Genomic DNA, 15,255 nt, shown 5'->3' on the forward strand with positions numbered 1-15,255 from the left:
AATGCAGCAACAGTAACAAGAACAACAAGCAGTAAACGACTCGATTAAAAAATGTTACTAACAGAACAATATCGTTCCAACTCTATCTGTATTCACATCCCCATGTTGTCTGGTTCCTATATACAGTAACGTTACGATTTACACCTACATTCACCGTCACAGAAACCTCAGTTGCCATCCCGACCAATCCCCATGCATATTGTAGAGAAAGTTTGTCCTTTCTAAATGCAATTCAAGTTTATTGACTGTTGACACAAACACAACAACTAGGTACATATCGTATAATGTTCCAATGTGTTGGACTGGAAGTCAAATATTTATGTCATTGGGACATTTTCCTACATACGGGTATTAAAAACACGTTTTTGTCAATTTTGTTATATTCACTTTCTTGTACTCAGGTATGAGTCTTAGCAAAGTCACAGAAAACTTTAATTAATAGTTCAATGTTCATGTATACTGTACATTGTTTGATATCAACAATAACAACATCTATGCACGTACTAAGGTATAATTTGAACGCATAGTGGGCCTTTAAGGTTAGATATTTCCGAAATAGGAAAAGACTTCGAGCCATGCAAAGAACACACATTCCTCCTTGTTTTATTAAAGCTCATTAACTTAATTTTATAAAGAACATTTTGCATATCATACCTTTAAATAAGGTTCGGCGTCACTGATCTGTACTGTCCGTCTGTCTGTCTGTCTGTCTGTCTGTCTGTCTGTCTGTCTGTCTGTCTGTCTGTCTGTCTGTCTGTCTGTCTGTCTGTCTGTCTGTCTGTCTCTCTCTCTCTCTCTCTCTCTCTCTCTCTCTCTCTCTCTCTCTCTCTCTCTCTCTCTCTCTCTCTCTCTCTCTCTCTCTCTCTCTCTCTCTCTCTCTCTCTCTCTCTCTCTCTCTCATTCTCATGAAGTCAGCGAACATTTTTCTATGATGGTTTACATTATTCTTCATTATACGCGATTATCATTTTTCCCTAAAAGCTAACAGCAGACATAATGTAAATATAAATCTGATCCTGTGATCAGTAGCTCGTCGACGTTATGCGCGCGGGACCAAACCTTTGTTTAAACAAAAGAATTTGATTTATTGCCGGTAGAGGGATAAAGTCACATGTGTCATGAATATGCATATGACCTCCAGAGTGAATGAATAACAAACTTCTTTGTGTACTGCGAGTGCAGCATGCAGGTAAGTTTAGCTCCTAATTTTTATCGGATTTTAATCAAATGGCACAATGTCTTCTCATCAAACTTCACCAAAACATACAATTAGGCAATGAGAATGCTCATATTTGAAATCAAAGGTTTCTTTGAAATATTTTGAAAGTTTTCATAGAAAATGTTTCACGATTCATTGTTGTAGGATGTACAACATGTACATCACTACACGAGCGCACGACCGACCTTGTTTTCAATGGTCTTTTGTTTGCAAACCTTCGAGAACTTGTGAGTTCGACATGCGGTGTCAAGGTTAGACTGTTTTTTAACCATTTTGGCTGTGAAGGGGTCGATATTTTATCTTCTCCACGTTCACGTGTAAAGGTTACGAGCTCATGGAGCGGTTTTTTCGATTGTTGAAACACGGACACTGCTTGTAAGCGTTAGTAGTATTAGATGTCAGTGTGTCAAAATTTAGCTGTGACTCATCGGCTATTTAGAATGCTTCGCAGACAGGCATTTCCGATTCGTACAATGGGAAATACTAAGAGAACGATGGTGTATATTCGGAAACAGTATTTTCCTTGTTTGATGCAGTGCAGTGTAAATCTTTCAGAAGTTTTTTTTTTCTTTGTGTGACGGTAAGTTTGTATTGTGGTGCCATACCGGTAGTTGTTTATTTCTGTGCAGCCAGCTCTGCGTGTTTTGACAAGTTTCGATGCAGATCGTCACCAGATACTATCACTGTTATCTCATACATTTTCTCGGGACATCTCCTCGAGGGCTTCTCAATTTCTTTTTCCGGGACTTTTCTTCGACATTTGCGAAGCTTTTTTCGAAGCGAAAATCGCCCCAGACACACTAAAGTGTCCAATGTTTTTGTGTGTAGCCAAACTTGGTGTGAAGTGGGCGAAACAATGGAACAAAGACGGATGGGGGTACTTTGGCAGCCGGCACGCGAACAGAATTACCCTAACAAAGAGCATGTTTTCTATCATTTGATTTTCTTTACTGAGAGGGCCAGCTGCCTGCTTAGAAAAGAAAACCTGGAATAGTTCCTTCATTCAGTTCTCCTCAAAGAACTTTGGCCAGTCTTTGTGTTTGGCGCGTGGCTGTCCTTCGAAATACTTGTAGTTTCACAATGCAATGTTTGACAATCGAAGCCGTCAAAATCCCCGGTCTCAAATATTTGTGCGAATGTGGAAATACATTTGTAATGTACTTTTTTTGTCAGCAATATTAATACTTGTTGTGTTTTGAAATGTAATTGTTTGTTTTTTAAATACAGTAGTCGTACCAGCTACTGTTTTTCACAGCAGGGGCGTCGTATTCCCAGGGATGGTGTTTTTTCTCTCTCAACACTCCTGCCATGCTTATAAAATCTCACGTGGTCTAGTCTACGGCCTGTCTGTCTAGTACTAGTAGTAGTCTGATGTGATGACAGTTGCCTAACGCTTTGCGAAGGAAGGAACTCAAATCATGCAACATGACAAGTGAAACTGTGGTTAATTTAACATAATTTAATTCGTGCAATCTATTTTTATTTCAAACAATGACTCGTGGTCTAAAATGTATGGCACACGTAAAGTGCATCACGTAATTAATTTAGCTGTTTTACGTTTTATGCAAAGGCGATAAATTTTATGTACTGTTAAAATATGTGTATGAATGAGTACTGCAGTCGCTGTAATTTGCTCTGTGATGTTACTCATACCCATAAAACATAACACATTAACTGAATATCTCGACTGGAATATATACATTAATTTTGTCAATATAGTCTCGCGAGACCAAATATTTATTTGACGTTGAACTTGCACTTGAACTCTATATGTAGGTCATTTGCAGTCAGTGACTCTAGTATTTTGGGTGACTATAATATTTTCTTCGTTTCCCTAACATGCATTTCATTCATGGAAAATTCCAAGTACATCAAAATGCATGCTACAACTTCAATGGCAGATGTCACTTGCAGGCCGTTGTTTTTGATACAAAGACAAAAATAAAGCAAGGAATCCGAGAATTGTGTATTTCAAAATTTTCTATATTTATATCCAGTGTGTATGCATTTAAATGTCAAATTGGAAATATAATAAATAAAAATGGTGGAAATTGTCACGAATTCCTGTACAACGTGTATGACATAACGGTGAGTCATTCGGTTAACATTCAAATTAGTTGTACGCATAGTGTACCATGAAGCTCCTATTGTATGGTTTGATTTTTAATAATAAATTGAAAATATTACGATTGGAATATAACTGAAGGAAGTTTATGTGATTTTAACAAACTATTGACTCATTGTCAGAAGTGATAATTGGGCAATTAGCAGCAATGATATGTGTTAATTGAGAATTATTTCTCATTGTTCATAATAACTCCATACAATAGAATAGAAATACTTACTGTTCCCACAGAACAAGGTAACAAGGGTATCAAAACCTCTTCAAATTTCTTATCACAATGCTTGACAAAATGGGAATTGTACTCTAGGCCACTTCATTTTATGCAAAATTAGTATCAAAAACAACCACAAGAAGGCAGCTGCTCTTTCTGTGGTCTCTAACTGGTACATGGTATCTAGAAAGTGAACATTGCAGTCTGTCAGCCTTCAGACTAGTGAAGGCTATTCCAGGGAGATTGACGCTAGAGTAGAAATAGTCACAAAAATGAAAATGTGGGTGCAAATAATTACTTTATTGTCACAGTTGACATCGCTGTTGTTATTTTTTCAGTATAGTCATTGTGACTTGATGATAAACAGGGTAAGAAAAATCATGAGGGATTTTCTGATTGTAGCTTTTTGATATATTGATAGTCGGCGAAAGAAGGTGGTTGTTTTCAGAGCTTTTTGGTTCTTGTATTGTTCACAGGGGTACGGTTTTGTTTGCTTTGTAAAATATTACTCTTTTTCGAACAAAGAGGTAGTGGGAATAATGTTCTCCTCAGAAAATAGTGATAGCATGGTAGAAAATTTACATAACAAAGAATATATTGTTATGTAAATATGTTTTGTTGTTTTCTTAGAGTGGAACTCACTACTCTATAAAGGCCTCTAAAGCAGAACCCCAAATAACAACTCAGGGTTGAATTGCCAAAGAACTGAACAACAAAATCTCACATTTACGTAAACAAAAAAGAAAATATTCAATCTTGGTGAAAACTGCTATCAAGTTATCAAAAAATGTAGAACATCTTCACTGGAATCTTATATCAATTGGAGATAATCACCATTGCAATTTTTAATACCAAAATAGATTTGGAGGGATACTGTATTTTTATTATTTTTAAATTTTACTGTAAAGGTGAAGTTACTCACTGTTAGTGTAGAGCTTGAGTGGTAGTCCAGATCACACAGACAACTAAAAATTGCATCTTGACCAACATTTTCTGGTGATACAGAAAACAAAATTGACAGTTTTAGCATGTAGACTACTAAATCTATCAGTACTTTTGAAATTCCTGTTACAGAGTATGAAATTAATAGTAGGTAAAATAGATTACCAAACATTTTTACAAATATTATCTAGATAATGTAGACTAGCCAATTTACAATAAGGTGATAGTCTTATTAGACCAGTGGAAATCAATTAACTGTGGCTGAAACTGTATTTTCTGAGTACCAGTATTTGCCAAATATGACTAAAGTTGTAAACTTAACCTTGTAGTGAGAACTCAAAAAGTGTTTCGAAAAACTGTAAATATATGTACTTTTTATCAGTAAAAGTTACAGTAATACTTTCATAATTCATTGAGATTTATGAGTATGAGTGAGATAGTATTGTCAGATGGCAGTTTAGGAGCGTTCCATTTTAAAAATAAAACACGAAATTTGTAGTCTGGAGTTTACTTATTTAAACGTATGCCAGGTAGAAATCAGAGGAATATCACATGCCTGTTTATTTTGAAAACAGAAAGAAATTAAAGTTACACCATTCTCTGGTTTAGTCAAATCTGACAGATGGTGAATTGATCACATGGCTTAATACATGCATGACATCATCAACTCACCATCAACTACGAAAAACAAGTCAAACGTGACAAGTAGTATATTCGGAATAATTAATTCCAGCACAAACATGGTTAAATATGAAGAAGCGGTTTTTAAAAAAATCTGTTGATTCGTTTTTAGACAAAGAAAAAAAAAACAGTTCTGCATTGTAAATGAAAATGCTGGATAAATCAAATAAATCGTCTTATTTTTGAACACAACATATCTTTCGTTGCGGCTTCAATTTTAAGACTGAAATACAGGAAAAGCTGTTCTCAAATAAAACTCTTTAATGCCACTTGTTTGGTTTTGACATTCAGAGTGAAAAAAAAAGCAGTTTTGCAGTGTATACGTGATTAAAAGGAACAATTTAGACCTAATTTGCATATTTCTTTGTGCGTATTTTCCTTATATGGTATAGGGTTTGATATCCATTGTGCTTGTTACTCCCACACACTGTCTGGCAGAGAAAGAGCAATGTTGAAGTTAGCTTCTTTATTCTCAGATGAAGGATGATGAAAAAAGCTAATGCTCCCTTTTTTGATAATTTTGTAAATTTTGTAGATTTAGGCCATAATTTTGATGTCAATTTGAGAAAAAGTGACAATTCTACGACTCTGGTCCAAAATGAATTTCAGATTTACAAAAAAGTGAGAAAACGACACAATTTTATCAAATATTGCACAAGGAAAAAGTGTAGTACTCAAAAGGCAGGTGTCGGAGACTGTGTCTATTTGCACAGTTCTTGACATATTGTTTGAATAATCTGTACACTATTGAATCAGACAACCTATAAATTATATGAACTACTTCTGCAGACAACAACTAGGCACCAATAAAAATGGTGGGAAATTTGAATTCCGGGGGTTTTTTTTTGCATCATTCACATGAACTGCACTTTAGTCATAATGTGTAGTAGAAACGGTTCAGCATTGTACCCATAAATGGTCACCTTTGAGGATTGCCATAGTAACTGTCAGATGGAATGAAATGATTCACTGTTACTAATCAGGCATGTGAATGGGTTTTGTAGTGCCTAGATGGTCTTGGCTTTTAATAAAATAGGACAGGTCACCGTAAAATCCCCACGTAAAACAAATAAGATGCTGATTCAAGTATATTTATAGGAACTGATTCAGTGATGAGGCAGTTCTTGAAAGTCAGAGTTTGCATTGTTCCAATGTAACGTTATTATCTTGATAGCATGACCAGATGCTGCATGTCTGAATGCCTGGCTTGAGCGTAAGCAAAATTTCACTTGTTCCAGTCTGCAGGCTTAGTATCGTTTCAAAATTTGTTTAACTCATTTAAAGCCCTATGTTTGAATCCCACATTCTCAAATCAGTGCTATCTTATCAGTGGAGCATACGGATTAGATAGGATCATTGAATTTTTTTGGGACCAATTTTTTTTAGCACTCCACCAGACAACTGTGTTTCTTTCTGTCGGATTGTAGTCTCACATTCTTCTTTCAAGAATGTTTGCTTTAAAGTCGTATTTTTACTAATTGTACCCAAATCTTTATCGTTTTCCAGTTGTGTAATATAATGTAAGCAGCAAGCAAGCTATCACAATGTTCAGCTTCCATAAGCCTAAGGTGTATCGTAGCGGTAGTGGGTGTTGTATCTGTAAAGCCAAGTCTTCAAGTTCGAGATTTACTGGTAAGTACCGACTGATCAAAAACATATTTTGCAAAATTTTTAATATCTGTCTGATTTTCAGACAAATTTTTGATAGCAATGAATATAAAACTATTACTTCTCATATTTCCATCCAAAATAATTTTTGAATGCACCTACAATTTAACAAGAACAAGAATATTTGTTCAAATAATTTTGACAAAAGTTTCAATCAAATAATTATCACATTGTGAAATTTTGGTAGCAATTCATATGAAATTTTTATTTCTTAATTACAACCTAAAATGATATTTAACTTTACCTAAAATTTATGGAAAAACAAGAATTGTTGTTCCAATACTTTTTATGTACATGTATCGATCAAATACATATTTTTTGCAAATTTTTTGAATATTCGACCACTTTTAAAACAAATTTTGGTAGCAATTGATAAAGAATTATAACTTCTATGATTAGTAACTAAAATGATGCTTAAACTGCACATAACAATTAACATATACGGAAATATCCAAAAAAAAATAAGAATTGTTGTTTCAATAATTTTAAGGGAAGTGGACTGGCGGTTTCATAATCTAGTCTTTATAAGTATAGATCAAAAATAAAATTTGAGGGCGTTTATCTCATTTTAATTAACAAATTTTGTTGGAACAAATTTCTGATTATTTTGATAATCTGTAAAGAACCTAAAGACATATGTGTTCTCCAGAGCATTCTAACTGTACAGCGTCTCTGAACTCTACATCGTAGTGGAAACTGATGCTTTATAAATTCACTGATTGATTGATTGATTGATTGATTGATTGATTATTTTTTAATTTTTGATCAACAGATAGCAAGAAATATGAAGCAGACTTTGAGCAATGTTTCCAGTTGAAGTCAGAGAAGAGAACTGGAGAAATCTGTAATGCATGTGTTTTGTTGGTAAAGAGATGGAAGAAACTGCCAAAGGGAACAGAGAGGAATTGGCATCATGTGAGTAACCAGGGGGAATTATTGGAGGGGAGGGTAAGAGAAAGACTGCAAGGAATGTATAAATGGGGGGGGGGGGGGACAGAGACAGACAGGCAGACACACATAGACAGGCAGACAGACACATAGAGAGATGACAACGAATGTATAATACATTTGGAGAGACAGAGAGAGATAACTGAGCTATATGACACAGAGCAGAGAGATGACAATGCATGCTGAAAGATTACATTAAAATTTAGCATGATGGAACGAAATATAGAGAAAAGGAGAGAGTCAGATACAGGTGGTATGAAACTAGCTTATTGAAAAATGAATATTGTATATAGCTCTGCATGTATTACTGATGACAAATCTTCCTTTTAATCAAATCCATGCAACAGCTGCTCTGTGAAATACATCATATTTGAAAACATACATTTATTAGTTATAATGTCTTCTTCAAATATATCTCTGAGGTAGGAAATGAAATACTGGAGGGAGGGAGTGATATCGTTACTTCCTTTACACGATTTGTAGAGCTACGGTACACTACAGACATACTCCTATTCAATGTGTGGGGTCCATTGATTGCCTGGAATATACCAGGAAACAAGGTTATCCTGTGTATTCACCTCTTAACGAGTTTAGTGTCATAAACTGTCATTGACTGACTCATATCGCTGTGGTAACCATATGTGCAATGTTTGCGTGATCAGCTGTGGTTTTACCATATGTATCTATGTATTGTGCTGTATCATAACAGCTGTGTGGTCTGACCACATCTCAAACCATATGTGGAGTGTTTGATTCAGCCTGTGGTTTGTCTTGAATTTATGTAAACATATTGTCTTCACCCAGACAGTTTTAATTTACAAATATTACCCCATCATTTTAGCGAAAATATAAAAATAAATAAACAAATGAAAATGTTATATTTGTACATGAATTAGCCAAGATGAACACTGTATATGTCATTGCTAATGTTGAGTTGACCTTAAGTTACATATGTTACACCATTTTGTCATTGCTAAATAGTACAAGTTGACCTCGGTGAGGTCATCCTAGTGTCATTGTCATAGTAAAGGTTGAACTCAATGAGGTCACACAACAATTAACCCACATGTCATTGCTATAGTATTACTGTAGTATATTGGGTTGACTTCACACTTTTCTAAAATCATTCACTGCGTCCCACCCCCCATCATCCTCTGATTATGGTAGATAGATATACTGAAGCACATAGGCTAATCTTTTCTGTAAAGATGGCTGATTAGATCACAGTTTTCACATATCTCTCAGACGTTTGAAAAATAATTATACACAATACAGACAGTGGGTGTATAAGTTAATGGATTTAACTTCGTATTGCACTGAAATTTACAATTAGCTCGATCACCAAAGCTTTTGCCAGATATCCACCATGGCTTCGTCAGTATTTTCTGAAGTTACAACTCATGCGTGACTTCAGACAATTGCTCCAAATTCTCGGAAGTTGGTAACGTCCCCCATCACAGTTCATGGATGGTTTTAAAGTCCGAATATGAATAGCTTCCTTAATCCCCCTTCTAAACCAATCTGACTCACAACCCAAAATTGTAACATTGTCAGGGTCGAATGAATGACCTGGGTGGTTCTTGTGTAGATGTCTGGGGACTTTGGATGATGTGCAGTTTGGCCTACGATGTTCACGATGTACAGTGTGTGTAGTTAGACTAAATACATTGTAAGCCTCCACCAGCTGGGCTTGAATTTAAGTACTGTGCTTGGTAGTCTATTTAGCCAGGTGAACTCAATTCCAGTTACAATTGTTTACACTAGTTTGCTTTCCGTATACTTTACAAAACTGGCAGGTGTTTGCTGTTTATTAAATCTGATCATTTCCTGTTTTGTAGGTTGTTGATGCAAGGGCAGGTCCGGGCACCAAAGCAATAAACAAAAACAGAAACAAGATCAAGGTGAACAAGAGGCCGTTGAAGAAACGACGCCACAGGAGATTACTCGCAATCCAGAAACGTGACCAATCAGAGTCTGACGATGGTGCAGGTACGTTTTATTAATTAACAGCACAGTAGTGTTGGGGGCTTTGTCTTTGAATAGAGAAGACTTGTTGGTAGTAATTTACATATTTTCATTTCACTTTCTGTAATTAAAAGCATTGTATTCCCTAGACTTCCTCAAGTCTCTTGAGGTTTTTTCACACTTTATTTGAGAATTTAAAAAAAAAAACAATTGTGTTCTTTTGTGTGAAATAGCGATCTGAGTGAGTGATTGTGAACAGTCGAATGAACACCTTGCCTACTGGTAACTGGGGGGGGAAAGAAAGCTTGACCACATTTTACTTTACAAATTTAAAATGAATAACAAATTCAAAACATTTGAACATTATGAGACCAAAAAAATCTTTCAATGTACAACCCCTTATGACTCGATAACAGCAAATGCAAATAGTGTCAAGATTAAGAAATTATGGTCAATATGATGTCATCGCCAAATTTTTTCCCATAAACCCTTGCAGGAAGTGCCCAAAATGGCTGAACAATAATTGTCACGTACAGTAGGGCCTCTTTACAAGATTTCAACATTAAATAAAATGAAAGTATTGCATTACTTCTTATGATGTCACATTAACAGCAAATGCAAGTTGTGTCAGGACACTGAGCTTGCGGTCAATATGATGTCATCACTAGAGGTTTTCCCATAAACCCTTGCAGGAAATCCCCAAAATAGGCAAACACATGTCAAGTCATGATGTCATCACTATAGGTTTTCCCATAAACCCTTGCAGGAAATCCCCAAAATGGGCAAACACATGTCAAGTCATGATGTCATCACCAGAGTTTTTCCCATAAACCCTTGCAGGAAATCCCCAAAATGGGCAAACACGTGTCAAGTCATGATGTCATCACCAGAGGTTTTCCCATAAACCCTTGCAGGAAATACACAAAATGGCTGAACACATGTCAAGTGCAATAAAGCTTCATTACAAGATTTCAAAGATGAATAAGTTACCAGGGATTTTTATCACCCAAAATTATATGAAAGTTGATACCTTTAATCAATACAAATATTCTACAGGCAGAGAAATAAGCCTGACTGGACTTTCCTTTATTAAGTAAATGTCTATACCAAAGTAAAAAGCTTATGCGGATGTAATAATAAAGAGCCGCTAACTAAAAATACATATACCTTAATTGACATTAAAATACACGTCACATAGTAAATCAAATCGACTGTCTTGAAGCACAACACAAAATATAGATTCCAATTGACAATTTTCTATTATTTCTGCATCATAAATATTATACTTTTATGTTTTACTTGTCAAGACTCTTTGATTAATTAGAGAGTGGGTTGACCTTTGACCTCCATTTCCCATATTACTTATGCAAATGATCTGCACTTTAGGCTGGCATCTTAATGAGATAGAGTATATAGCTATGCAGGTAGTAATGAAGAAAAACATATAGAAATGTTGTCATTGGTTTGTATACCCCTGGCACATTTACTTTTACTTAAAATAGCATGTAATTTCTATTATACTTCTGTGGGGAAAAAGTGGAAAGGAAAACATGGCTGTATTATAGGAAACAACATGAGTGACAAACAAACAGTTGACTGTCTCTATACATGTAATGTAATATATATATATATAACTCGGTGAGTATCTGCTAAGACAGTGCTCTATACCGCAGTGGCAGAGCGTAATAGTTTTGGTAGTACTGGAACTCTTTCTTGGGTGTAACTCGGAGTTTCACGCATATTGCGATCATCAGACACTTTTTTTGCCATAGAAGTACGACAGAAATTACTATTTTAAGTAAGAGTAAATGTGCCAGCTGTATACAAACCAATGACAACATTTCATTTGCTCAGAGTGTCTGATGATCGCAATATGCGTGAAACTCCGAGTTACACCCAAGAAAGAGTTCCAGTACTACCAAAACTATATATATATATATATATATATATATATATATATATATATATATATATATATATATATATATATATATATATATATATATATATATATATATATTATATCTGTAGTCAAGCTAGGGAGTTAGCACTAGGGTAGGTTAGAGATAATGAGATGTTCTAAGATCCCCTAATATGAACAGATTTGGATAGGCATGTGTGCAGGGCTGATTTAATTACATACACATTTCTGTCAAGCTAGGGAGATTTCAGTACTTGTAGGAGTATGATTAGACCCCCTAGTGTAAGCCTGAATCAGATCGGCATACTGCTTGGCATAAGTGTAGAACAGTGGACAGATTATGCAATACATACTCATTTCTCTCAAGTTAAGATGCGATTGTTACATATAGGAGTCGGTTTTCACAACCCCACCCCACCCCCACCCCCACCCCACCCCCTACCAACACAGCCCATATTTACTCATTCTTGTAATCTTCATCATTGCAATTCTGAGAAGACCTGTTTCATCTTAAGAAGAGAAATGATCTCAATTTAAAATTACAAGTATGAATTATCACAAAAATAAATAGTCTTCTCAAGCTGATGAATTGAAATCTCAATAATAAGTTTGTTCTCCCCAAATTAATTCAGTTACCTCCCCCTTGATAACTGCACCCAATATGTTAATTAAAATCTACAGATTTTGATGAAAGTAGTCATAATTTTTAATATCTAGGAATCAATGAAAACTTCCACATCTATTCTATATGGTTGACTATTTTCATGACGGCAATATAAAAATAAAAGTTGATATCTGATAAAGAATGAACATAAAATTGATCACAGGTCTGGTAATTCTGAGAGTATAAAAGTATATAAGGGTTAAAGTTCAAAGTTTAAAGTTCACCTCCCACTCATGCAGATGTGACTGTGACTTGTCAAATCTGTCTGCATTCTAATACTCATAGAAGTACGATGATGTCGACGTGTTGTCATAATGAACAAAGTCTGTCCTTTTTATGACCCTAAATGTATGTTAATGTATTTGTATGGGTGGGTGTGTTTTGGAGTGTATATATATATATATATATATATATATATATATATATATATATATATATATATATATATATATATATATATATATATATATATATATATATATATATATATATATATATATATATATATATATATATATTTATATATGTATATATATTTGAGATTATGTATATATGTATATATATAAACTGACACTTCTTGTGAGTCACCATATAGTAAGAGATACAATGTAGGGGAACACCAAATGTTGGTGCGCCACTAGAAATTGTGTGCATCAAATTGGCTTAGAGGGCACACTGATTTGTATATATATACATTTTTGTATATTTTACATTTGGTTTGGTTTGACTCAATGTTAGTATATCGACAAATACACAAATTACACATGATGAACAAAAATGCAAAAATTTAATGTATACAGCAACATTCAAAATATCAAAAACATACTTAATGCCAATGTATGAATTAATAGTTATCAAAATATGATATGATAATTATGAAATATAATAAGTATGATATAAAAATAAAAGCAATGACAATGTATGGATTATTACATAGACACATATGACACTATCACAGTGCCCACACCCCTCCTCCCCGTTAAGATAATAGATTCTTGTCTAAAAGATGGACTGTTCTAATTTTTTTTAGATATTATGGCATTTGCTGTGATTATACTAAATATAGACATTGTCACCACTATCAATTCATACTCATAGCTCATACTAATATGGACTATTCCATTCTATAATAGGTAATGATGACAGCTGTGATTACACAAGCGCTAGACACCTTATTGCTCATAATAATATGGACTATTCCATTCTATAATAGGTAATGATGACAGCTGTGATTACACCAGATCTAGACACCGTCATTCCAGTGGTAATATTCCCAGTCCTACTCCGAGTGATAGTTCTGATGATGGAGTGTCTGGATTAACGGGAAGCAGTCGGAGAAAGAGACTGGCTCATGATTCCCAAACTGCATTTGATTTTCCACCGTCCGTCAGGGCATTCCTAGACCTGTCATTCTGGAAAAAGTAAGTTATAAAGAACTTCTGCACAGTTTTATGGACTGTATGATAATAGCTAAAACTAGAATGTACTGAAGAAAAATCAAAGATTTTTTTAAAATCTTAATTAAAATAATTCATTCATGTTATCGGCCCTGACATTGATGAGACGAAAAGTTTTTATCATATGCAACAAATATTTAAAACCAGAGTAGAATATTGTGTTCTGTTAAAGGTGAAAACCACTCCAGGAAATAAAGACATTTCATAAACTATGGGTTCTGGAGAGTCATTTCATGATTTTACATCACCAACAATTAATTTTAGAGAAACATCTAGTTGATCTTATGCATTTACAGGGTGTGTTTGCTTTGGGCTATTGCATCATGGGAGTCAGCAGAAATAATGTATTCATGTTGCACACTGAATATTCATGAGATCTGAGTGCTTATACACTTCAATATAAACAGCTCATGAATATTCATTGTACAACCATGAATATATTATGTCTCCTGACTCTCATGATGCATAGGCACATCAAAGTGGCAGTCTGTCTGTATATGTCTGTGCCAATGTCTGTAACTTGTAAGCAACTTTAAATACAAATTTTATTAGAATGAGCTTTGGTAGCCATACTGTAAATACTTTTGGTGTCCAGTTGAGCACGGTCTGAACCAAATTGAATGGACCATTTATGCAAATTAGGTCTTTAAAATGTTGTATTTGTTCTCTTAATTAGGGAGGAGGTGTGTTGTGGTGTCATATTCCGAGGACCAAGAGGGGAAGTACTAGTCGACCCTCATCTACTTAAACCTTGCAAGGGGTGCATCAACAAGCAGAAACCATCCTTCACAAAGGGAGACTCCGCAGGAGAAGAAAGTGAAGAAACCAGCAGTGCTGCAAGTTCACCAACTTCCAAAACACCTGATGTCGAATTTGAACATGCCATGATGATGAAGGCAGAAGCCATGGAAACCATGGATACCAGTGGACCAATCCATTCACCAGAGGTGAAATCAAGTACAAGTATCATCCCTCGAGCATTGCCGCAAGTAGCATACTAAGTCCCCAGTCCCTCACATACTAGACCTAACTTATCCTTAGAAGTAGTGAGATATGCCAATACCTTAAGTGTCCTTGTAGACATAAAACCCCCAGACCTGAAATCATGACATTTCAAATTGATTCTAAAAAGTACAAACAAATCTCTCTCTTCCTATTTCTCTTTTTTTTATCAAGTGCCAAGAGTTTATCAAAATATTTCATAGTTTGTAGATTTTTAGGAAGTCCACTTGTTGATTCGACCTACTAAATGTTCTTACTCACAACTCAGCTGTTCTAAGACAGTTGATCTGATTGGTTAGAAAATCAATCCAACTGCTCTAAGACAGCCACTTTGATTGGTTAATTAAATGCATTCTTTGTTCTTACTAACAACTCAGCTGCTCTAAGACAGTTGATCTGATTGGTTAGAAAATCAATCCAACTGCTCTAAGACAGCCACTTTGATTGGTTAA

The 15,255-nt window shown here is 34.9% G+C and overlaps 2 protein-coding genes across 2 annotated transcripts in view; both read left to right on the forward strand.

Moving 5' to 3' along the window:
* The first annotated feature begins 6,722 nt into the window (after positions 1-6,722).
* On the forward strand, positions 6,723-14,974 carry LOC144452851 (SIN3-HDAC complex-associated factor-like). The gene is made up of 5 exons (XM_078144035.1): positions 6,723-6,810; positions 7,619-7,761; positions 9,633-9,783; positions 13,558-13,765; positions 14,478-14,974. The coding sequence occupies exons 1-5, from the start codon at positions 6,723-6,725 to the stop codon at positions 14,800-14,802; spliced, it is 915 nt and encodes a 304-aa protein (XP_078000161.1). The 3' UTR covers positions 14,803-14,974.
* Positions 8,694-15,255, forward strand: part of LOC144452852 (large ribosomal subunit protein uL1-like) — a 418,633-nt gene continuing 412,071 nt past the window's right edge. The window contains exon 1 of the mRNA XM_078144037.1: positions 8,694-8,698. Within this exon, the coding sequence (XP_078000163.1) occupies positions 8,696-8,698 (3 nt within the window). The 5' untranslated portion in view covers positions 8,694-8,695. The remainder of the gene's footprint in view (positions 8,699-15,255) is intronic.

Source organism: Glandiceps talaboti, chromosome 23, assembly GCF_964340395.1.
Source record: "Glandiceps talaboti chromosome 23, keGlaTala1.1, whole genome shotgun sequence".
Taxonomy (NCBI): domain Eukaryota; kingdom Metazoa; phylum Hemichordata; class Enteropneusta; family Spengelidae; genus Glandiceps; species Glandiceps talaboti.

What these genes read in the sequence shown, in the direction of transcription:
- LOC144452851 (XM_078144035.1), top strand. Translation starts at nt 6,723, where the DNA reads ATGTTCAGCTTCCATAAGCCTAAGGTGTATCGTAGCGGTAGTGGGTGT. An exon ending in TTCAAGTTCGAGATTTACTG is followed by an intron (nt 6,811 to 7,618) that starts GTAAGTACCGAC and finishes TTTGATCAACAG; the next exon opens with ATAGCAAGAAATATGAAGCA. An exon ending in GACCTGTCATTCTGGAAAAA is followed by an intron (nt 13,766 to 14,477) that starts GTAAGTTATAAA and finishes TCTCTTAATTAG; the next exon opens with GGAGGAGGTGTGTTGTGGTG.